The sequence below is a fragment of the Zonotrichia leucophrys genome, chromosome 15, assembly GCF_028769735.1.
Source record: "Zonotrichia leucophrys gambelii isolate GWCS_2022_RI chromosome 15, RI_Zleu_2.0, whole genome shotgun sequence".
NCBI classification, from domain to species: domain Eukaryota; kingdom Metazoa; phylum Chordata; class Aves; order Passeriformes; family Passerellidae; genus Zonotrichia; species Zonotrichia leucophrys.
In genome coordinates this window covers 5,133,810-5,158,111 of record NC_088185.1, presented here as the reverse complement: position 1 = coordinate 5,158,111, position 24,302 = coordinate 5,133,810, and the positions used below count along the sequence as shown (strand labels likewise).

General features: G+C 46.7%; 2 protein-coding genes across 5 annotated transcripts in view; both read left to right on the top strand.

Annotated features, from left to right (window-relative positions):
* The window catches only part of TTC28 (tetratricopeptide repeat domain 28), a 108,117-nt gene extending 102,415 nt beyond the window's left edge, over positions 1 to 5,702 (top strand). For all 4 annotated transcript variants that reach the window (XM_064727357.1, XM_064727355.1, XM_064727359.1 and 1 more), the window contains one exon: positions 236 to 5,702. In XM_064727357.1, coding sequence (XP_064583427.1) covers positions 236 to 1,863 — 1,628 coding nt within the window. In that variant the 3' untranslated portion in view covers positions 1,864 to 5,702. The remainder of the gene's footprint in view (positions 1 to 235) is intronic.
* Positions 5,703 to 8,233: 2,531 nt separating this feature from the next.
* PITPNB (phosphatidylinositol transfer protein beta) lies at positions 8,234 to 22,752 on the top strand. Its single transcript, XM_064726803.1, has 11 exons — positions 8,234 to 8,348; positions 9,269 to 9,299; positions 10,128 to 10,273; positions 10,826 to 10,917; positions 11,045 to 11,052; positions 12,148 to 12,222; positions 13,386 to 13,469; positions 17,359 to 17,436; positions 17,941 to 18,051; positions 18,588 to 18,710; positions 22,507 to 22,752. The coding sequence occupies exons 1-11, from the start codon at positions 8,329 to 8,331 to the stop codon at positions 22,555 to 22,557; spliced, it is 819 nt and encodes a 272-aa protein (XP_064582873.1). The 5' UTR covers positions 8,234 to 8,328; the 3' UTR covers positions 22,558 to 22,752.
* The last annotated feature ends 1,550 nt before the right edge of the window (positions 22,753 to 24,302 follow it).

Genomic DNA, 24,302 nt, shown 5'->3' with positions numbered 1-24,302 from the left:
TATACATGATAATGAACTGACAGTTTCCATCTAGGATACTTGGACAGAGGTTCTTGCCTGGGCTGTGCACTTCTTTTTCCTTACCTAAGTATTAGTTGGTTGTTCTGAGGTAGCACAGAGCCTGAGGGCATGTTTTGTAGCATTTTCTCTTAATTCTGCTGGAATGTTACCTGGTTTTATTTCATTTTATGGTGTGTCTAGGGGCATGTGCATACTGTTGTCTTTTCTTTTTCAGATTCTACAGAGCTGCCCAAGCGCCTTAGCCTGGACAGTTCCTCATCACTGGAGTCACTGGCTTCTGCTCAGTCTGTTTCCAACCCTGTACCCCAGTATCAAAACCCTCCATTCTCTCCTACCTGTCCAGACAGCCTTGCCTCAGATGCCATTTCTGTGTACAGCCTGAGCTCCATTGCTTCTTCCATGAGCTTTGTTTCCAAGCCAGAGAACATGCTGGATGGGGCAGGACACAGAGGGAGGCAGGATTATGAGAGGCCCAAGAATATCTATCCACACAGGTCTGCAGCTCAGAGCCAGCTGTCACCACAAGCCACTGCAGCCAGCAAAGATGAGGAAGAGTATGAAGGTTTCTCTATAATCAGCAATGAGCCTTTGGCCAGTTACCAAGAAAACATAAAACCAAGATTTTCCCCTGATCACAAACAGCCCAAAACTAGTCAGAACGGAGGCATTAAAGCATCCATCAACTCCAAAGGGAGCATAAGTACTCCAAATTCTCCTGTTAAAATGACTCTCATCCCCAGCCCAAATTCACCTTTCCAAAAAGTTGGGAAACTTGCAAGTTCAGATACTGGGGAATCTGACCAGTCCAGCACTGAGACTGACAGCACCGTCAAATCCCAGGAGGACAGCAATGCAAAGCTTGATCCACAAGAGTTGGCCCAAAAAATTCTGGAGGAAACTCAGAGTCACCTCATTGCTGTTGAACGCCTTCAGAGGAGCAGCAGCAGCCAGATCAGCAAGAGCAGCAGCTCTGAGGATGGAGCTCCCAGCCCCGGTGGCGTGTCCGCCTTCCGCTCCTCAGAGACCAGCGCCTTCAGCCGCCCGCTCAGCTCCAGCCACAGGAACCAGGCTTCTTCACCCCTTGCCATCAAACCAAAGCCTCCAACGAGGAGCTCATCCCTTCAGAAGGTGAGCTCTGGCTACAACAGCCCCACCACGTCGGAGATGTCAAACAGAGAAGGCACAGGTCAGTACAGTGGGCAGCCGTCTCCGGGTTGTGACTCGCATGGGTCCTTAAGTGAGCAGCCTCCCTTTAAACTCAAGTATCCCAGCTCTCCTTACAGTGCTCACATTTCTAAATCACCCAGAAATATCTCTCCGAGCTCAGGGCATCAGTCTCCTGGTGGCAGCACTCCATCTCCTGCTCTTTCCTATTCCTCAGCTGGTTCTGCTCGCTCAAGCCCTGCTGATGCCCCAGACATTGACAAATTAAAGTTGGCTGCCATCGATGAAAAAGTGCAAGCAATTCACAACTTAAAGATGTTCTGGCAAAGCACTCCCCACCACTCCACTGGTCCAATAAAGATTCTCCGAGGAGCTCCTGGAACAATGACTTCCAAGAAAGATGTCCTCAGCTTGCTCAATTTATCACCACGGCACAGCAAAGAAGATAGTGCAGAGAAGCTGGAACTGAAGGACCTGTCTATTGGGCAACACCTTGCTGCTTCACCACAGAAGATCCCTCCAAATGGACACAGATGCCCTGAAACCACAAATTCCATGGCATCAGCTCATTCCTCACCTGGCAACACTCTGGGAGCTGTGCGTCCCCTGAGGCTGCCAGCTGGGAATGGGTATAAATTTTTGTCACCAGGAAGATTTTTCCCTTCCTCCAAATGTTGAAATGTCCCAAGTACCAGCTCATGACTTACAGTCTTGTTGAAGTATTTGCTTGTGCCCACTTGCCTTTACCAAAACAGAACCAGTAGCTGAGCAGCCATGGCCATGCCCTGAGCTGGCAGTGCCCAGGGATGGGACAGGCTGGCCTGCTGTCACTGTGGGGGCACACGGCCTCACACACATGAGGGTTTTGTTTCCCTTATCAGGACCTTGGCCAGACTCACCTGATAACAGGTTCTCTGTAGTATTCAGTATTTGCAGCAGCAGGTGCAAAGCATCTGCTTGTCTGTTCATTAAACACTGGCTTTTAAGCCACCTCCTTGTATTTCTTAACCAGAAGTTTTACAGCTGGCTTTTTGTACAGAAATTACACATATCAGGGGTTGGAGAGGAAAGGGAGAGGAGGCAGAACATTGCTGTGTACCACAAAGAACATGGGTACAAGTCTCTGCCTGGAGAAAGATGAGCCATTTACTCGACTGCGTGCCAAGGCTGACAGAGGAGAAGACCACATGCCTCTAGATACCTCTGCCAGGTTGGCCAGACCAGAAACTGCTCTCAGTAAAACTCCATAGCAGCAGGATCTGGCAGTTCTGATGCATCATTTAGAGACTGGTGAAACAAAGACAAGAGGAGAGAGGTGCTCCATTCTAAAATCTGCATCTCAGGTAACTTTTGGAGGGAAAGCCCTCAGATGAGACTTTGCTGGTTGGTCTGCTCAAAGGAAATTTTGGGGCTTAACAAACATTTGACAGGTGAGCCTGTGTGTGAGGTAATGAGTGTGTCAGAGAGACAAGTTCTGGTTTTATTGAGTGCTCTGGTCTCTCTGGCACACCACATTGTGAAAGTGAACTTTTTATCCTGGCAAGTTTTGGGCAGTACTTACATCTCTGTCTGCTCAGTGAGCACAGAAAAGAATAGCCGATGCTGCAGCTCAGAACATTATATTGCAGTTCCACAGCAGGCAAGAATGTGACATCAGTGTGTGTGATTCAGACATCACCATGCCAAAAAAATCCTTCCTTGATCCTGCTAAATCATTGCCAGGGCTCAGCACAGGCAGGTCTGGGAGCCTTCTCCTTGCTGTGGGGGGAGGTTTCCTTTGGAGCAGGTGTGCCAGTGTTGGTGCAGCTGGAGGCAGAAGGCGAGGCAGCAGGCGGAGGGGATGGATGCAGAACCTGAGTGCCCTCTGACATGTGGAGGAAAAGGGACCAAGAGCACCCCCAGGGCGACATAAACAGTCAGCTTCCCTAGGCTAGGTGGGGTTTAGGAGCTGGGGCAGGCTGGAGATGGTTTCTAGGTGGCTGTGGGATGCAGTGCTGTGATCAGGATCCCAGTGATGGTTTGCATGCACTGAAACTGTGGGGTGCAGCAGCATTGACCCCACCATGTGAGCTCAGATCCACACAAGGTATTCCCAGGCTGAGAAGTCAGAGCACTGTTTCACCAAGGGTTTGGTGTCTGTTCTGCACTCCCAGAACTGGCTGAGTGACTGAAGGCTAATCACTTCACCTCTCCGTGCCTCGTCTTCCCTTTCTATCTAAATGGGGATAGTAAATACTTACCTAGCTACCTCACAGAGGTGTTGTGAGGCTGAATTCATTAGGCCCTGAGTTTTAGCTGGATCTGAAGTCAACTTCCAGTCTTGCAGCTGGATGGAGAGTGCAGGCAGCTCTGTGGACGTACCAGAGTATGTTGCTGATGCAGAGAATTGTACTTAGCATGGCTGGATGCTCTTGTTGTAAATGTGGATCTGATAATTTGTGATTTTCTAAGGGATCTTGGAGGAAAAGCATGGTAGCAGGGCAGAGAATTCAGTTCTGATATGGAAACATGAGAATGCTTAGGCTCAGCTTACTCACAGGCATAATCAGATGCGTGCTGTGAGAATATTCTGGAGTCTGCTGGTGTCAGGAGAATTGTTTTCCTTTTCATTGTGGCAAGAAATGAACACAAGCACTAAAGGCAAAGGATACTGGGCTGGGTTGTTACAGCCAGCTAACAAGGGAGGGGAGATCACCAAAGTTTTCAGTGCAGAGAGAAGGAGTAGTTACCTACTCGTACACAATGTAGCAGAACAGTTGAGTCAATCTGTTCAACTCATTATGGTGCAAGTTATTTGTCTGTACCTGACATCTTCCTGTGATGGATTGGTGCTAAACCTTCGTGTCATTTGGCAGGAGAAATTAGAATAGTGGGCCAAAATGAGTCAGCACAGCATCTGCCCCTTGTGGAGACAGAGATGCTATTGATCGTGCCACTTGCTGTGGTCACAGGACTGCTGAGAGACTTCATGTGACCTGCTCTGTTTCTAACCAGCATAAACTTTTTGAAACGACATCCCAGGAACACCCAGGATGGAAGTGGGCAGCTTTTTGTTTATAGCAACAGCAAATACTCCCTGTAGTGCTGCATAACACGCCAGAAATAAGCCTCTTTGTTGTAGTTTACTTCCATAACTAAAGGATCTTTTAACCTGTAGAAATTCTATGCTGCCATTTTGTTACAACCCATTTCTGTGCTCCAGCAGGTTTCATGCTGGCTTAAAGCTTTCAGACAGAGCTAAATCGGGGTGGGGGGTGTGGGGGAGTGGTTCTTCTGTTGTTGTTTTTAAGGAGGGGGGAGCATTAGAAGCAGGGAAGGGTTCAGATGTAGAGAAAGTTCAGTATTTGGGGAATTTGATGTTGTATAAATATGGAAGGTGAGTGTCACTAGAACAAGTCTTTTGGGAAATAGGTCTCCGTTGACTTGGCACAGGTCACTTCCATTGGCTTGCCAGGAGCCATGAAATGCATGCTTACTCGTGGCTGGGAGACACTGCACACCTTGTCCCTCACTCCTCCACCTCCTGAATGAGAAACAACCCCTTTGTGAGGAAAAAAAACAAAAGAGTTTTATCAGGTTTGCCCAATTCGTGGAGAAATTCAGGAAATGAAAATCACATGTTCTCCATTTGCTGTTAGAATTCCTTCTGTGGGTTTAATGCATTTGTCGTTGTTGTATTTGTGCATGGTACAAGTGACAACACTGCGTAATACAGTGAGCAATAACAATTAGGTATTGACCACTTTCACATGAAACCTGCCACATGCAACCGTTCCCCAAGGCCACAGAATGTTTTGGTTTTGCCCTGTACGTTTTACTGTGTGAGATTTCAGATTTTTTATTGACTGTCTTTAGGTCCAACTAAATGGGAACAGTAAACAACCCCTGTGATCAAAATCTAGTTTAATTTGATTTTGTTGGTTAGCCTGTACCTCTGGCCTGATATTGGTTTTCCTTCTGTTTAATCATACCTTACTGAAACAAAAAAAGCATTGAGGGAGTGCTACACCCATGCATATCACTCCAGGCCATAATTTCTTTCATTAGGGCAAGCTCGTTCTGTGAACATCTCTTCCAAGTTGCAGAACAGATCCAGGGGCACAGAGGTGTCTGAGAATCTGTCAGGAAGCATTGCTAGTTTCAGCTGGATGGTGATGATGGGTTTGAGCAGTTTTGGGTTCTTTGCATTGCCATGCTGCCCAGCAGGGCTGCACTGTGTGTGGGCACTGCTCCCCTCAGCTGCAGAAGAGCAGTGACCCAGAGAGGAGGATGCTCAGCAGAGGCTTCCCAGCAGCAGCCCTTCAGCACTCGCTCTCCCTACGTGCAGTGTTAGCCATGTTTGGCCTCTATGGACTTTCTTTGTAAATTAAAACTCTGTTTCCAGACAGCATTAAACTTTTTATATTATGAAATTTACCATGTAAAAAGATTTTCATATTTTTATTGAAATTGCTAAGGCATTTGGCCTTTTCTTCTTTGTGATTTCAGTGTCTATTAAAGCATGAGTTCTCTCAGTGCCTCAGTCTCTTGATCTGGAAGGATTTGGGGATGGGTGATTGTTGGTTCTCTGCTCTCTGCCCACACCCAGCTCCCCTGTGTGACAGTGTCCTGTGGCAGAGTGGGGCTGAAACTCAGGGCAGCTCTCCTCAGCTCCCTCTGGAGCTTCCCTCCCCTTTTTGTGCAGTGTTCCTGTCACCAGTGCTCACTGGAAATTGCTTTTCTTCCTCCTGGCACCTGGTGGGAGCACCAATATTTACTTTTATCTCTTGTAGAAGAGGATTAGCAGGGCTGGGAGGAGCTCTGAGGGTTGTGAGAGAGCCCAGTGCTAAAGGGATGAGGGATTCTCCCCATACTGATGCCAGCTGGAACTTGATGAGTTAAATCTTCCTGGTGCCCTTGTACTGCAGGGAAGTGTTGGAGACACATGAAACTGAACCCACAGTGCTGGTTCTGAGCCTGGGCTGGAGCCCTGCCATGAGCAGCAGCTCCTGGGGCAGTGTTCCCTCCTCCAGAGAGGGGCTGTGCTGGAGTGGGCTCCAGTGGTTTGTGTGTGCCAGGCCTGGGCTCAGCAGGATGTGGCTGCTTGTGACACTGGTGTGTGGCAGGAGGCAGCTGTAAACAGAGGCTTTGGGCACTGAGCAAACACCACACAAATGTTGTCCATATGGGGAAGGAGCAGCAGCAGGGCCTGCACGCTGCCAGCGTTCTGAAAAACCAAATAAAGGAAAATCCTGAATGCTTGGGGAAACTGATTTACAGCCCTGATCTCTGCTGCTCCTCATGGCCAGAGCCAGGGCAGGCCTGAGTCACCACTCAAGGACTTCCATGGAAACAGATGTCTATGGGAAGAGCCTGCTGAAGGTTTACAGCCTTTTATCTGAGGGAAGAGTGTTTGACAACCTGATTTTTATCTGGATTTCTGTCCTTTGGAGTGTGCCTCACTGGTTCTGGCTCCTGGCAAGAGGAAATGTAGAATTTCTCCAGGGAAAGGGGAGCTGGGGGGCTGCAGAGAGAGCCATGGGTCACCTCTGGGGAAAAGGAACCACTGGAACACAAGTGTGCACCTTGTGGTTGGTTTTTCTTTCCAGCTTACCTCATTTTACATTTGTGTGTGCATTTCAAACAGAGGGAAAGCAAAAGCCTGCATGGCTGTGGAAAACATCTGGAGATAAAAATGAAAGGGAATTCTTAGGAACTAGAAAGCAAATCAATATATTTGAAATACATAAAATCAATACATTTAGAATACATTATTTAAAGTAAATCCTGCAGTTTTCCCTGAATTACAACTTTTGAGAACCTCTAAGTGGAAGTATATCTCCTGGCTACTTTGTTCTTAGGACAACATTTTGCCACAGGATTAACTTCCATCATTATGTAAACCAGGATAAAGCCGAATTCAACACAAAGAACGGGCCTTGGGTGGTCACATCCCTCTGCCCCTCTGTGGTATTCACATGTCCTCTGAACAGAGAGAAGCAAAGAATGATCAAAACAATTCTTATCTCATTTGCTGCTCCTGTGTTTGTGAACATGTGCAATGTGTTGGATTATTTACCTGAAGGAATTTGGTAATTGGATTCTGCTAAGGATTGTTTTGTGGCATTCACAGCCCCCAGCCAGGAGCCTCGGTAGAACTTGTCCCTGTCACACTGCCGTGCACTGGCCGGATCACACCCCTGAGCTACCACTGCCATTCCTGTCCTCCAGGCTCCTCACAGCCAGAAGGGCTCCTCCCCTTCGGGCTGATTTCTGCCTTCTTCCAATGCTTCTGAGCTTTCAGACCTGCAGACACCTTTAACTTTCTATTTTTTAGCGCCAGCTGAAGGTGGAAGCTCCAGCCCGGCGGAACCTTCTGCAGTTGTCAGGTCGTTTTTAATCCCTGTCCTTCCTGTGACTGCGATGGAGGCGAAAAGAAATGGTTTCACAAGAGGGCGGCATTGGCCGCGGAAACCGAAGCTGTACGGATTTTCTGTGGTTTCATTTGTGTGCCAACACAGGGGCAGCCCAGGGTTAGCTGCGATCCGCGGGTTTTCGCTAGAAGCAGATTGGAAAAGTGTAAAAGGGGATTTTAGTGTGCCAGAGGCAGAGGAGCGGGCGGTGCCGCCAGGGCAGCGGAGCCGGTGTGACAGCGGAACCGGGCTCCCGAAATTCACCGACACTGCAACTCATCGCGTCCCGCATGCCGCGGGTGACCCCATCCGGCAACGGCGGCGTGAGGGCGGAGCGGCCAACCGGGGTGTTAAATCCGGCAGTGCGGAGGGTCCGTCCCGCTGCGCTGCAGGGCCGCGCTCGGCACCGGGAACCGCCGGCACCGAGCCCCAGACCGGCCCCACCCCCGGTCCCGTTCCCGGTCCCGCTCTCTGGCCCCGCTCCCCGCCGGGCCCTTCATGCCCCGCACAGGCGCCCGGCGATGACGTCACCCCGTCAGCAACGACGGGGGGGGCGGAGGCGCACCGGAGCCGGCCCGGCTCGTTCTGATTGGCTGCCGACGGGTGAGGTGTGAGCTCGCGGGGGCTGCGCGCCCTCGGATTGGCGGGGCGCGGCGCGTGCGCTCCTCCGGGCGAGGCCCGAGCGCGATTGGGCGCGCGGGCGGGGGCGGGGCCTGGCCCGGGAGCGGCGCGTGCGCGGAGCGGCGGGAAGATGGTGCTGATCAAGGAGTTGTGAGTGGGGGCGGCGGGGCCGCGCCGGGGCCGGGCCGGGGGGAGCCGAGCGGGCACCGGGGCCGCCGCCACCGCCGCAGCGCCCGCCAGCGCCCCGCCCGGGCCGCGACCCCTCGGGGCTTTCCCAGCCGCGCCCGCCGCCGCCGGGGCCCGCCCGCGCCGCTCCTGCCGTGTGGCCCCGGGGTCGCCGCTTCCTGCGGGGCGCGGAGCCGCTCGGTGCGGCGGAGCCGTCGTGATGGGAACGGGCGCTGGGCACGGTTCGAGCGGGGCCGGGCGGGCCCTGCCCGCAGCGAGAGCCGCGGCCGCGCACCGGCTGCTCCGCGAGCTCCGCGCCGGGAGCCGGGCTGGGCCGGGCCGGGACAGGACAGCGGCGGGGCCCGGGGGCTCCGTGCCCGTTCCCCTCAGCGAGCGGCGCCGGTGGCAGCGGGGACAGCCCCGAGCGGGGCCGCTGCCCTGCCCTGCCCTGCTCCCGGCTCGGCAATGGGCAGATCCGTGCCCCGGGGGCTCCTGCCAGCGAAGCTCGGGCTGGTTTGTTCCTCTGTCCCGGCTTTTGCTAATTATTTCAAAGTCCAGTGACTGTCAGTGGTAGTGCAGGTAATGTGTAGATTGAAAAGTTTATAAACAAATTTGGCATTACACGAAGTTATTGTGGCAGAGCTGGAAGTAGATCTCAGATTTCCTGGCTCTTTTGTGCGGGTTCTAACATGTTCCATCCCTTGTGTTTCCTTTTGAGTCTGACACTGAACTTTACTTGGTTTTTTTGGGTTATATCCAAAGCCTTCCTGTCACAGAGATTTCTGAAGAGAAAACTTGAATTGGCTCCTTTTGACACTTCTTTCTTCAGCATCTGTCTTATATCTGTTATCTGCAAGTGAAGTCTACGGATTCATTTTATTGAGTTTTCTCTTTTCCTTTTTCAGCCGAGTGGTTTTACCTTGCTCCGTGCAAGAGGTATGTCCTGATCATCCTCCCTGCTTTATTCAGGGCTGGGAGGGGATTTTGTGTCAGAAATGTGGCCAGCCTGAGTGCAAACATTCCCTGTGCTGTGGCTGCACTGACAGAGATGAGTGACACAGGTGTGGTTCCTGTTCTGAGCAAGGAATTTCCAAGGAAGCAAATGCAGCACCGAGCTTTCCACTGCCGGCAGTGCAATTGTGCCCTGTGGCAACACTTTGCTGCTGATCCAGCACTGAGGGACTCCAAGCCTTTTCCTGAAGCCACAGGTGAAGGAATTGTCTTCCCACATCCTGAAGCCAGCAATTCAATGGCACTGAAGTGCAGTTCAATGAGTCATGATAGGATCTCTGTCATGACAGGGTGCTGAATGTGCTTCTGAGGGAAATACCACATTTGTTCTGTAGGGTGCATTTCCTGGGTCCTGTAAGGGCATTTAGTTGGTTGAAAGTGTGAACTGGGAAGGCTCAGAGCTGGAAATCAGTCACTCCAAAATTTATAAACTCCAGATTGACATTTCTTGGTGCACTGAAGGACAACAAATGCACCTAGCTCTTGGGATAGGAAAAATGAAATTATGATGTGCACCAAAGTGTTGGGTGGCTGTGGAACAGCTGGGGTGTAGACCTGGTGTTTGTGAGCTGCAGATATGTGTTGCCAAAAAATTGTCAGAATTCACTAAAAATCTTTTCTATGATGTATTTTATTTTGCTGATAGTCTTTTTTGTACTGCTGAATTGTCAGAGGAAACAGCTAATTGTTTTTAACATGTTAAAAGGTTTTGGCAATTTTGGTGCTAACATTTGACTTCTCTTCCCTTTGCAGTATCAAGTTGGGCAGCTTTATTCCGTGGCAGAAGCTAGCAAAAACGAAACAGGAGGTGGGGAAGGAATTCAGGTCTTAAAAAATGAGCCTTATGAACAGGATGGCGAGAAGGGACAATATACTCACAAAATCTATCACTTAAAGAGGTGAGAAAAGTCTTGTAGTCCCTTGGTATTGAGCAAGAAATGTTGAAAGGTGAGGCTTAATTTGCTGAATGGTGCATGAGTGCTTTGGTGAGTGGGGAAATGTGAAATACTGTGGATTTTAAATATGTGGGGTACTTGTTTGGGATGGCTGAAGGAATTGTTGCTTGCTCTGGACAGGAGTCAGAGATGAGTGGGACATAAAGTTCCTGCTGCAGGTCAGGAGCTGCTTGCCAGGGAGCTGGAGGTGAGGGCTCTGTGCTCTTCTTCAGGAGGTGTCTTTGCTGCTCTGCAAGAGGAGGGATAGCACAGCACTCCCCATGATCACACAGCTCACTCTCAGTCACCTTATCATTACCTTTCCCAATTTTTCTCAACCCTGTCATGATCAGAAAGTTTTTTTGAGTTCCTGTCTATTTCACTGCAGGTGCCAATGTACATCACAACCCCTCAAATGCTTGGGTAGAATGTGCCTTTCTTATTGGAGTGGGAGGAATCAATGAGGAATTTGAGCTGGCAGGATTTTAAACACATTGTCCATGTTTGTTTTCCCAGTAAAGTCCCTGGGTTTGTAAGGATGATTGCTCCAGAAGGTTCCCTGGTGTTCCATGAGAAGGCCTGGAATGCATATCCCTACTGTAGAACAAGTGAGTGTCCCCCTGTGTGTTCTTCTGTTGGTGTTTTAATATGTGAAACCCTTCAGAAACAATTGTATCTAATGATGGTCTGTGTTTTCTTTTCCTTTGCATTGCACGTGTTTTCCAATGACTCCAGTTGTGACAGTGAGTATTTGAAATCCTACCAATCATATTTTGGGGTTTTTTGAGATATATTTTATCTGTTACTGCCATTACAATTGTCTGGCTCCTGCCTGTCAGATGTGCCTTGCTAGGACTCCTGGTGTAGAGTACAGCAAAGCAACTCCCTGTGCTTTATTTGTCTGCATGTGGCTGTAATTAGAACTGTAATTTGTCAGAGAAATTATTTCATTTTCTATGTCTTCTTTTATGCCTTTAATTATGATGCATAATGTCTGTCCTGGTAAGACATAATGCTAAGAAAAGTGGGAGGGGAAAAGTGACATATCAGAGGCTTCTGCACTCCTGAATGCAGGGAAGTGGAATCAGTCCCTGCCTGTCTGAAATGCCATTGCTGTAAAATGAATTCCTGCCCCAGTTAAAATGGGGTAATTGGGAGCCTAAGTGGATCAGCACAGCTCAGGATTTGGGTTTGTTTTTTTAAGATGCATGGGAGACACATCATTAAGATTTTTTTACATGTTTTGGTGACATGTTTAAGGACAACTTTTAGTTAAATGTTAAACTGCTTTATCTGCTCCCTTGCAAACATGCTTTAGATTGTTACCATGTGGATGTGACACAAGTGAGTTTGAGCTGTTGAGCTTGACTCACTGTGGTACCTGAGCACACAGGTGTGTGCCCTCTGACTTTTGGAATCAGCAGGGCTCTGTCACTGACTTTACATGTACAGTTTGGTGGCAGCTGGACCATTGTGATCCAGCTTTATGATTGTCATTGTGCTGTACAGTAACATCTAACTGCAGGATTGATAATTTGAAAATTACTTGAACATTGAGGTAAGGAACTTCAGGGTTGAGGACAGCAAATGGCAGGGTTATTTCTACTGGTGTGCACAGGTAGAGCTGGATTTCTTAAACATGACTGGTTTTAATTTAGTACTCTAAGATTATCATAGACTTATTTCTATGTGTAGGTAAGGGGCTGTTTCTCTGGTAATTTCAATATATTGTGTTTCTAGTAAGGGATTAGTAGTGGCATGTGTGTAGATACCATTTATCTAAACTTACAGCAGAGAGATGTAATCAAACTTGTGCCTTTTGCTTTTAATTCTTACAGAATGAATACATGAAAGATGATTTCTTCATAAAAATTGAGACCTGGCATAAACCAGATTTGGGAACAACAGAGAACGTGAGTTGGGGTTTGGATACTAAGCCTTAATGCAATTTGTGCAGATCAAGTATTTTATACCTGGTGATGGTGGATAATTACTGCATAAAGTCAATGCCTGACCAGTGAGTAAAGCAAGAAAAGCATTTCTCAGGTCCTTGCAGGGTGGTCAAGCTGTCTCATCTAAGGAGGTCAGGAGAAGGGGTTTGGATTTTCTGTTTATAGGCCAATACAGATGCTTGATTTTCATGCAAATACTTAAATAGCTTTTCAGGAGGTCCTTTTGTTAATTCCATTTCTTTTACTGTAGATTTGCTACTGAGAGTTAGGCTGATGAGTTTATTTGAAAACAGATTTCACAAGAGCACTGGAGTTGATCTGTGAATGCTCTAGTTAAATACTGAAGCTGCCTCTGAATTATCCCAGCTGCTGATGTTCTTGGTTTTTCCCCAGTCAGTCACTTTGGTTCATGTGTCGCTTAAAGAAAATTTTGATCTGTAGTGACAAACATTTACAAACCATCCAGAGAGGAGTAGTTGTCAGGCTGTGTCCAGTGCTTGGGTGAGCTGTAGCTCTGGATGTGCTGCACAGGAGGGGATTGTTCTTGGGCAGCTCCCCTGGCTGTAACTGGGTTTAGTGTGCTGGACAGACCACAGGTGTGGAGCTGATTCCATCCTCTGACCTTCACACACCCTCAGACTGCACCTGGTCCACCTTCAAGGCAGTCCTGTGATTCTGGGAACCTGTGAGATCAGGTTATTGAAATCTGCATTTTTGCACTTGGAATTCTTACACCTTCTTTCTAGCTCAAAACTTCATGCAGATTATGGAATGGTTAATGACTCTTAATTACAGCTTGATTTCATTAGTGCTAACAAATGTCACAGATGAATAGAGCTTAATCTTAAATGCAGGTTTCCTGAATGCACAAGAAGTGAAGTCTTTGTGCTGGTTTGAAATTGATTAGTGAGTGAATTAAACTGTAATTGTGGAGATCATTCCCTTTAGAAAGGCAGAGGAAGAAGGGATAGGTTTGGAGAATGCTGCCTTTACAGCATCCTGAAAAACTCCCTGGCACACACATGTACTGCACCAAGTGATCACTGTGGGATTCCCAGCATGGGAATAATTCCTTCTTTTTTTTTTTTTTTTTTTTTTTTTTTTTTTTTTTTTTTCTTTTGCAGGTTCACAATTTAGATCCAAACACATGGAAGAGTGTTGAGGTTGTCCACATTGACATTGCAGATAGAACTCAAGTAGAACCAGGAGTAAGTAAATGTTCTGTTCTTGAGATTGAGATGGAGCATGCAGATTCCACTTGTGCTTTGTGTTTTTAGTGATTAAGTTTAAATGGAGTGGATTTCACCCAACAGAGGCATGAGAAGTGTCTTTAACAGAACCATTCACTGATGTGCCTGCCTTCCTTCTTTGGTTTTACTGCAGATTCTTTCTGCACATCTGGATCTGCTAGGGCTGTTGCCTGGTTTGTTAAATTTTAACAGCTGGACTGTTGGATGTGTAATAGTTTTTGGGCAGCAGGGAAATGATAGGCACTAATATGGAGACTGTGTTTGCACAATAAATGTGATTGGTTTTGTGCAAGGAGAGCCTCTTTATACTGTTTAACTGTTGTTTTCTGAAGGTAGATGCTTGGATATCCTACATTCTGGGAAGAGGACTTCTTTGCAGGAAGTCCTTGGAACTATTTTCAGTACAAAATCCTCTTTTTTTTTTGTGTATTTGACCTACAGAGTCTCAAAAGTGAGTGCAGAGTGGTCTCATCCAGAGTCTTAAGTCTCTTCTGATGTACATTTCTACATTGTTACATTTCTACATTTTTGTTTCCTTTTTATAAACTTCTAGCACCATTTCCAGGGTATTTGCAGATTCAAGCTCACAGTATAGTCCATTTTTGTGTAGGAATACTTGGGACTCATTTTCACCATGTGATTGAATTTTTTATTTCCATTTCATCTCCCAGAAACTCTGTTTTGCTAAGTCCTGACCTCATTAACCAAAGCCTGGCTTTGTGATTAAACTCTTAGCAGACCCTGGTAACTCTTGAGTTACCTGCAGACTGACATCCTTGCTGGTTTCTTGTTTTCCCTTTCTGGGATGAGACATCAGGAATCCTCTGGGACCCACACTTGGAGTCTCTTCTGTTATAAAAGCCTGAAGTTTCTGGCCTTTGTCTTCTCTCTCTTTACTTCTTAGGACTTCAGGAGAGACACTTTCTATTTGTGCTGATATCTTTATCAAGTTTAGGTAGTGGAACTTGAATTTATTTTTTTTTCTTGAAAGTTCAGCTACATCATAACAAAATTGCCAAGACTCATGCTCATTTAAGTATGTATAGAAATAATTTAGGTGACAGCTGTGACTTTCTTTAGATACACATTTAACCCTGCCTTCCCTTAATCATCTCCAGCATGCAGTCTGTGTCACTTTATGTTGTTTGTATATAAAAGTGACTTGCCAGGAGAGAAAGACTTTTTAAAGTGTAAGCAAAAATGAGCACTTGATGAACATCAGAGGAGGCTGTGGTTTTGGAAATAATTTGTAGAAAAGCAGAGTGTAGTGAAAACAAATTGAAGTCAGGTTTATAGGTATTTTTGTACAAGGAAGACATTAAATGTCTTGTTTAGGTCATAGTGGATTTTTATTACTTGAAAGAAAGTTTTGAAGTTACAGTTTTGTCCGAAGGGATTTGGATTTTGGAGTTTGGATTTCTGTGTGCTGTCCATTTTTCTACAGTCTGAGGAAATATATTGGAATATAGGAATTGCTATTTGTAGTCTGTAAGGAAGTGTTAAAAGATTCTCAAGTTGCAGAGCTTGATAGGTGGATCTCTGTCATTTCAGACTTAATTAATCACAACAGGCAGCTAAACAGCTCCATGTTATTAGTGCTGAACCTTGGAATCATCATGCAGTGACACATCCCATGGGACAGCCTATCTGTGTACAAATATGATGTGCTTTTATTTTTGTACCCTCTTTTCATGCTGTTTATAAATATTCATCTCTCCCAGCCTGTTCCCAGTGACCTTTACCTCCTGGCACCACGGTGTGTGTCCCTGATAGCCTGGCTGCTTCCATTCCCATTTGAACCTTGGCATTCCTTCAAAGGTGATCTGATCTCAGGCAGTGGTTCCCCTGATAGCTGTGCTGCAGCTGCAGGACTCCTCAGGAGATGGCAGTGATTGCAAGGCATTTTTTATTAAAAGCCTTTTAGCTAAATTTATATAAAACACAGCAGTGCCTGTCAGGGCAGTGTACAGTGGTGCTGGTGACTGAGTTATGAGAGATGGGAATCATGCACTGAGGTGGGAGTGTGGCATACTTGGATAAACCTGATTCTGGTCTTCTGGTGTGCTGTGAGTGAGCAGTCAGAGTGTGGATGATGTTGGAGGGGAGTTCTGGTAGGTGGTGCCTTCCTCAGGATCTGTATGTGAGTTTTTTGCTTCATAACACCAGTAGTATGTACATTCTCCTGCTTAAAACACTAATACAGTACTGAGCTGGAAAGCCAGAATTTGTGTCCACCTGCCTAGTTAGTGTGGTGCCACTCCATGTTCAGTTCCATTTTCATGGTTTGCAGATCAAGCATCAAACTTGTGTAATTGTCATTTTAGGTTCTAAAAGTTTTCTTAAAATCATTCTGTCCTGTTTTGAATTTTTATACCATTTGATAGTGAACCATGAGTTCTCAGGAGCTCTGTTACTGAGAATTGTGAAGAAGGGCCCAGGTTCTGGGTTTGTTGTGATATTACTTTATTGAATGTGGCTCACAGTCTCTCTAAATCATTATTAATAATGGATGGTTGCATTCATGCATATTATACTGAGATTTTGAGCAGAAACTGCCTGGGAAATGCTATGTGTGTATTTCTTTGAAATGGTTTTGCTCCTCTGTCCTCTTATGCTGCTGCAGGCTGATGTTTGCCTGTCTAGCTTTCCAGAGGGCTTCAGGGGTTTGAGCTGTAATATTTGCTCCAGCAGCTGCCTGTTTTTCTTCCTAAGAAGGACTTGTTGTTGTCAGGAGTTAAGCTCTTGCTGCACAGATATTTTCCTTAAACTCTGCAAAGAACTGTTGTTTATTTGTACTTTGGCTCCAGTCCAGTCTTCTTCCCTGCATGCTTGTAGGATTTGTGTGTAGAGAAGAGTTCCTACAATGCTCTCCTGTCCATCTGGGCTTTAGTCTATAAAAGGTTTTTCCTGTCCTTAATAGGATTTGGGTTAACTGAGTCCTAAAAGGTCTTGATTCAAAGCTTCTGTCTCTAGCATAGAAAACTCCACCTATTTCCTTGGAATTTCTGCTTTCACTCCTACATTTTACTCATAGTTAACATTTTCTTCCCCAGTGTTTCCAGCTGTGGTTATTTTTATGTGGGTCCTAAATGCAAGAGCATAGTTGCTTTCTAGCAGTGTCCCTGTGCAGTGGGAGCTAGGATGGCAGGTGACAGCATCATGTGGATGTCCCTGGGGTACCCAGACCAATCATTCCACCCCATAAACCAGGCAGATCAAGGCTGCACATGGAGCTCAGTTTGAATGCCTCATGCCTCACACCACTACAGTGAGCTCTGCTTTGGCAGGATGCTCACACAGTGACAATAAATTCAGGCTTGTCTCAATGCAGTACCTGCTTTTATTTATAAAACTGGCACTAAGAGGTGGAATTCTTGTGTTTCTCTTTGGCATGTTGCTGCCTCAAACCAGCAGCAGTTCTGCCAACAATTAGTTACATAGAGCAAAATTGTTTATCCATTGCTATAGCTTGATTCACTACAACGTCTTCTATCCAGTGCTTGTGTGAAATTTTTAAAATGCAGTCAGGAGCAGGATTCCCTCCTGTTCTGCCTCCTTCCCTCCTGTTCTGCCTCCCCAGCAGGGGCCATGAATAGCTTTGGCATGCTGGTTGTGAATTATTTCCTTCTCCTCCGCTCAGGGGTGACAGACCCAGAGGGACAGTGCAGATGTCACATTGTGCACAGCACAGGGCAGCCCTGGAGAGCTCTTGTGTTGTGTTGGGAGCAGGTGTGATGGAGGCAGCCTGGCAGCTGTGCTGCTCCCATCCTGCTCCAGCAGAAGCTTTACACAGTGGGATACTGAATCTGGTGGTGTTTTCTGACTCTCAGAGTGTTTTATGTTACAGGACTACAAAGCTGATGAAGATCCTGCATTATTCCAGTCAGTTAAGACAAAGAGAGGACCTCTGGGGCCAAACTGGAAGGTAGGAATACCTTCTACACTAGGAACTGTTGTTACAGCCTTAGGAATTCTTTATCAGCACAAGAACAAAGTTCATGGTTCCTTCAGAACTTGGCTCAGCTCCAGCTGAGGAACAAATTTTCTGTGGCCCAGCACATCCCTCATGTGACACCCCAGTGACACCCCAAAAGCAGCACAGAACTTGCCAGCACCCCCCTGCCAGCCATCAGAATCTGTCCCAGGAGGGAATGAGCTGTGTGTGCACACCAGAGATCCCCACAGGAATTGAGCATCCCACTCCTGTGCCCTGGAGTGAATCACAGGGAGTCTGTCAGAAACAGCCACAAGTAACTGATTAGAATGTTGTTTTTCTGTAATAATCATATTTTATCATCATAACAACATTGTTAAATTGAATTAATTTACTATAAATTATATTATTTCTCATTCTAATGCTCTAATTAGAATTATAATTTCTAATAATTGAACTTTTAAAGTATTAAAACTTCTTTTCTATTTCTAACAGAAAGAGTTAGCAACTGATGAGGAGTGTCCCAAAATGTGTGCTTACAAATTGGTGACCATCAAATTTAAGTGGTGGGGACTGCAGAACAAAGTGGAAAATTTTATACAAAAGGTGAGTATTTCTGCCTTTTGGGGCTGTGCTGATGTGGGGGTTTGAGCAGGAGCACTGCTGCAGTTTCCTATTGCTCACAGCCAGGGAATTCCTGTCCTTTCCCCCAGCCAGTTAAACCATTTGTGTCTTGGTTTGCTGCAAGTGGGGTTTCACTGGAATTGCCAGAAAAATTCTCTAGGGAAAAAAAAGCAGAGTCTTCAGGAAGTGGCTGTTCTGGTTTGGCTGCTGCCACCTTGGAGCTGGAACAGATTTTAACCACATTCTTCATAATTCTCAAGTAATGTGAATGGCTGAACTTTCTTGAAACTCTTTTTTGATAGTGAAATTTGTTCATTCTTTCCATATTAAAGGTGAGGTCAGTTTGAGAGATGAGGTGAATTTAAATTGGATCCAGGGGTGTGAGGTGGCTGAATCTGTAGCAGTGTGAAGCAACACTCACTTGAAGCTTTTAACTCTTCAAACTGAGCAGCTGCTATCACTTCACCAGCCTTTGACCAGTCCTGCCTGTGATCTAATGCTTGTTTATCTTCTTAAAGCAAGAAAAAAGGATATTTACCAACTTCCACCGCCAGCTGTTCTGTTGGATTGACAAGTGGATTGAGCTGACTATGGAGGACATCAGGAGGATGGAGGATGAAACCCAGAAGGAGCTGGAAGCGGTAAGAAAGCTTTTTTTTAAGGCTGTGTGTGCTTCTAGCTGCAGATTTATCTGTGCAGAAACTGAGGCAAGTTGTGTGGTGTCCTTGCCTGTGTGTGTGTGTTTGGGCAATGGCTGATGGGCACTGTGGCCCCTTGGGCTCCTGCATTCTGTGCTGATTTAAGGTAAGTACCTCTGATGTCATTAACTGCAGGATTATCTCTGTGTTTATGGCACCACACCCACTGCAACAGTCCCACTCAGGGCCCTTTTGCAACTTGTTGGTTGGAACTCAAAGCTGTCACTGTCCCATTCCATCATGTGTCTTGCTTTGTCTCATTTCTGCTCATCACTAGATCTGATTACTTTTTCTCTTCAAGCAAGTTTGTGTCACCTGTCAGCTGTTCCACTTCTGATTAGCACACCAAACCAAAGTCTTCCAAAAAGAAAGTCAGTAAAATCAGCTGGGATCATGTCAGTTTTCCTGCTTTAGTGGCTGTGAGGGCCAAACCCATGTGGGTGATGTCTGGGAGAAAGCCCAGCCTTAGGGCACTGTCCCTGCTCTCTCCATTCAGAGGCAGAGCACCACCCCAGGCTGGGAAGGAAGCTTTCTTCTGTAGAGTCTTTTTAGGCCATGACCTTTTCCATGAACCTTTCCCATGTTCAATCCCACTGGCATTTTTGCCATTCTTGGATTTGCAGTTGTATTTCCTTCCCATTTTGACAATTGCTTCATGCCTCAAACCCAGTCAGGTTACTCAGACATTTCCAGTGTCTTGGTTCTTCCAGGACACAATGTGTCTTCAGCTGAACTTGCTGTTTGCCTGCTTTGAGCCATGCCAGACACCTCTGACCTGGCTGCCCAAGGCTCCAGAACAGGAGCCCTGGGGCACCTTCTGTGCTCTGTGCCTGGTGAGTCTTTGCTCTTGGTCCCAAAGCAGCTGCAGCTCCTCCCTCCCCACTTGTGCCCTCCAGGGGCTTTCCAGGCAGTGTGGAACAGCCTGTGTTGTGCAGGGATGTTTCCTGCATTTGGAAAAGTGTTTCTTCACAGTCCTGTGCTGAGCTGTAGCACCAAATGCTCTTTGCTCATAAGCTGGAGGGTTTGGGTGAGCAGCCCCAGAATGTGCTGTGGACAAGGTTGGTGTTCACTCACTCTTGTAGATCTTGTGCCCTCTCATGGGCATTTGGGTATTTTTGGCAATTGTTTTCTCAAATCAAGGGGATTTCTTCTCGAATTATAACTGATGCCTGATCCTGTTCCTAGAGCCACCAGCTCCCAGGTGTCTGTGGAGGAGGAAGCATAACAGCTGTCCTCTCTAAACTGACTTTTGCCAGAAGGGTTCCCTTTGCACATCCATAGTTCTTAATTTGGACTGAAACAGACTTTATCCAGTTTCTCTGAGCAAGGCTAGTGGCAGTGAGGAGTGCACACCAGAGGTGTGCTGGAGAGAGGCAGCAGAATTTTACATACCTGTGTGCATGGTGAGATTGTTCCTTTGTGTCTCTCTGGACTGTGGATGTTTTGTTTCACATTTCTCACTGGTAAGTAGCTCCTTTTACATATTTTTTTCCAAAACATTTGCTGCTCTTTTAGTTCTTACCTTAAGCCAAACCCAGCTCATATGTGTCTAACATTTATCCTCATTCTTAAACATCAAATGTATTTACTTAATATTTTCTCATTTTGCAAAGGCAAATTGTTTTTTGCAAATTGTTGTGTAAGATGTTAGTGTCAGGAATTTGGAATTTGTGTATTGTTGAAAAAGTTGGGTTGTTTTGGTTTGTTCTTTTTCACAAGATAAATGTATGATGTTACACTAACCCAGATTTCTGTGAAATGTGAGAGGAGTGAGGACCTACTGTCTTGGGGGTTTTCCAGTTATTGCAAGAGGGGTATTTACAAACACCTCTAAATGATGTAATTTCCATGGGATTATGGTGCAGTGCATTATTAGACAACCTAAGGGCAAAAATGTCACTGCCAAATAATATCAATGCTAGTTTTATCCAAAATAATTTGTCATCTTGTTTCATATTCAACTACTCCATCCATTGTGCTCACCAGTAACTGCCATTACATCCCCAGTACACCACAAGGTGTTTTATGGCCAGGACCTCTGGGAGTGAGTGCTCAGGGGTGAGGTGCTCAGTGTGACACAGATTTGTCCCTGCAGTGCTCAGGAGTGGCCAGGGCAGCCCTAGGCAGTTCTGTGGTGCTTGAGAGCCAAACCTGGCACAAAGCAGGGCTGGCAGTGCATGTTCTTTCCCTGGCTCTCTTCCCCTCCTCATGAACACCCTTTCTTCCTCCTGCTCTGAGCTGATCTTTCTCTGGGTTCTGTGCACATTCCAGTTCTTTTGTTGCTCCTGTGCTTCATCTTCAGTCGATTTTTATAGTCAGGATCTCTACTTTTGTTACTTTCTGTTACTCTCTGAATCCTCATCAGTGTTCTTCCAGAGTTCCTCTATCCCAGTCCATCTTTTTATCACTGTTTATGTTTCACTTGGTGGATTCTGTCTCTGGCTGCTGGAGATGAGAAGCACCTCTGCTCCATGAAACATGCATCAGCTCATCAGTGCAGAGTAGGAAAGCATCAGATCCAGCCAGAGCCCTGTGACCAACCTCTCTCATGCCTGTGTGAGGGTAGAGATGCCACACTGGGTGTCCTGAGCAGTGATTCCATGCTGGAGCATCGTGGGCTTGGTAAAAATTCCAGCAGCATTATTTACAGCTGCTCTCCAGTTCCCAGGTCTCCTTGCCAAAAAGAAATGCCATAGCATGGCCAAACCCCCTGAGCTGTAGCTGGAGCTGGCCCTGGCCAGGGAGAGGCAGATCCTGGCCCTGCAGGTCATTCCTTGTCTCATACTAACCACAGCATGGCAGGTTCTGTGTGTGGAGCTCACCTTTTATTTCACTTCAGATGCGTAAGAAGGGTTCCGTTCGAGGCACTTTGGCTGCGGACGTCTAGAGGAGTTCTCTGTAGGTTCTGAGGCAAAGCGAGCTGTGTAAGTCAACTGCTGGATGGAAAAGGAGAAGAGGGATTGATGTTCTTTGGATGGGAATTGCTAGCAGAAATCATCTGAATGCCCACATAACCCATGTGGGCCTTGCCTTCCTCCTGCTCGGTAGTGGTGTGGTGGTCAGCAGGTGGGGCTGGCCCATGGTGCCCAGGACAGCAGGTGGGCACTGTGCAGGCTCTGAGGCTGGGAGCAGAGTTCCTGCAGCACTGGGCACCTGCCCTGGTGCCTGGTGCTCCCCCAGTGCAGGCACCCAGCTGTGGGATGTGCTGCTGTCGTGGCAATGCTCGCCCCTTCTGGGCTCCAGTCACACAGGCCAGCATCACTTCGCTGCACACACAGGAGCAAAGTGATCTCTGGACTTGGTCCTTGTCACTTAGGGAAGCTGTGGAGCATCACCTTCCAAACAAGTTCCATTCTTAGAAATCCAGTTCCACCCAGAACTCTCAACTGTGTCAGAGCTATTGCTGCAGGAGCAGCTTCTCCAGGAGTTAGAGGCTCTTGGTGCTTGTGCCCAGCCCTTTGGTGCTGCTGTTCCTCTCAGGCACTGTTGTAACATCCCAGCCCAAGGGTTCCACATGCCACTGATCCGTGTGGGCTCCCCAGTGAAGGGAGCTGCTCCCAGCCCTGGGGGCAGGTCCTGACCAAGGACAGCTCCCGCTGAGATTCCCTCAGGAGCTGGCATTGCTTTGGTGTGACTCTGAGGCCCTGTCCTGCTTTTCCCTGGAGATAATCTCCCTGTGTGTTTGGAGCTGTGTCTGGAGCAGCTGCTAACGCAGGAATTGCCCTTCCTCTCTCCACAGCTGCGTAACCAAGGCCAAGTGAGAGGAACGAGTGCTGCCAATGACGAGTGACGCCGGACGGACGCCGGTGCCGGATCCTGGCTGTGTGTGTGGGTGCATGGCTCTGTATATAACTACACACACACATGCAGACACAAGGGGTGGTTACAGTGTCTCTCTCTGGGTGCTATACCTGTCCTAGCAAAGATTCCAAGGAAAACTTGCTTTCATTATGTATACCCCAAGCAAATAAAAGAATCAACTGAGTAGTGTCATTTAAAGGATGAATTTTGCTAACTGGTATGTTCATGAATGTCAATACTGGACCAATTTCTGCCCTACTTGTTTTCTCTCCTGTCCAAGTCACTCTGCTCTAACTTGCCCATCTCTCATTGTAAAGGAACACTCAAACAAGTTAATTTCAGTTTTATGTCTTCCCTATGTGATGAGTTTTTGGAATAGGAACAATGAATGTATTTATAGCTATTTATTTCTGGATTGTCATTATCCTCTAGTCAAATCAGAAAAAAAAATTTCTATTAGTGGAAATTGGAAGACTGTTACTGTTGAATAAGTTTAACCCAAACTTTACCCACTCACTGATTTAAAAGGAAAAAAATCATGTTTTATTGGACTTTTGTACATTGAAATGCTAACAGTTTTCTTCATTAAAATTGGCAAGACTAAGGAAAAATGGCTTGTGATTTATAAAGTAGTTTGCAACTTGAAATTTTTCAGAACCTGCTTTTTAGACAAGTATACACTGACAGTTTCTGTAGAGCATTTTCCAGTGTATCTTAGGCTGGGCAGTGAGGACAGGGTCAGCCCTTCCCTCCAGGAATACTCCTGCCAGTGCAGTGGCTGTTTTCCAGAGCTTCCCTTTGGAAGCCATGCAAGCATTCTGGATTTCACACACAACAATGGAATATAATTGTGATTTTAGCTGTTTTCATGTTGGAAATACACTTTGGGAGATGTAGACTTTGAAATATGCTGACAGTTTCAGCTGTAGCCCCTGACACATTCCCCTGCTGTCTGTGTGGGGCTGATGTGTGAGAGCCCCTGGGATAACAGATGCCTCCTGTAGGAAACTCCAAAGGGAAAAGGTTTTCAGCATGTTTAAGGAACTATTCAGAGCACATAACAGGAGGACATTAACCTAATGCTTGTTAGATCAAAGAAAAAGTATTTTTAAAAGCACTAGTTAGATAAAGATCTAATAACGCCTGGTTTCTTCCCAGCAGCTTTGGCAGGGCAAGCCTTGCCTGCCTTCCCAGGAGGGTTCTGATTTCTGTTACCATCAGTGACAAAGCATTCCTGCACTGGCAGCAGGGCCAGGGGTGCTGTGCACCTTGTCCTGGTGCTGGGCACGCTGGCACTGCCACACCTGCCTGGTGCTGGTGCCTCCCCTGTGTGCTGCACCAGCCCCCCTCCAGCCCCACAGTATTTCATGTGCTTGGTTTCCTTTCTGGGTTAGCTCAGTGCTTATTTCTCCTGTACCACCAGGAGGTTGGGCTGTAAATGCAGAGGTCATTGAAGTACCCCTGGAACCACACACAGAGGTCATTCAGTACCCCTGGAACCCAAGGGCTCAGGTCACAGTGCTGGAGTTTGTGTCCTGCCATTTTTAATGTATTGCAATGCAGAGGGAAAGGGGCCCTATGACTTCCATGGATTTGGACTAGTTGTGAACATTTGAGAGAATCTTGTAGTGAATGTACAATGTTTTGTTTCCTTTGGCAGTCTCTGGTGCAACTGACAAGTAAAGCAGGCAATGAAATTTAATTAAATAAATTTGATCATAAAAAGCTCTGTCT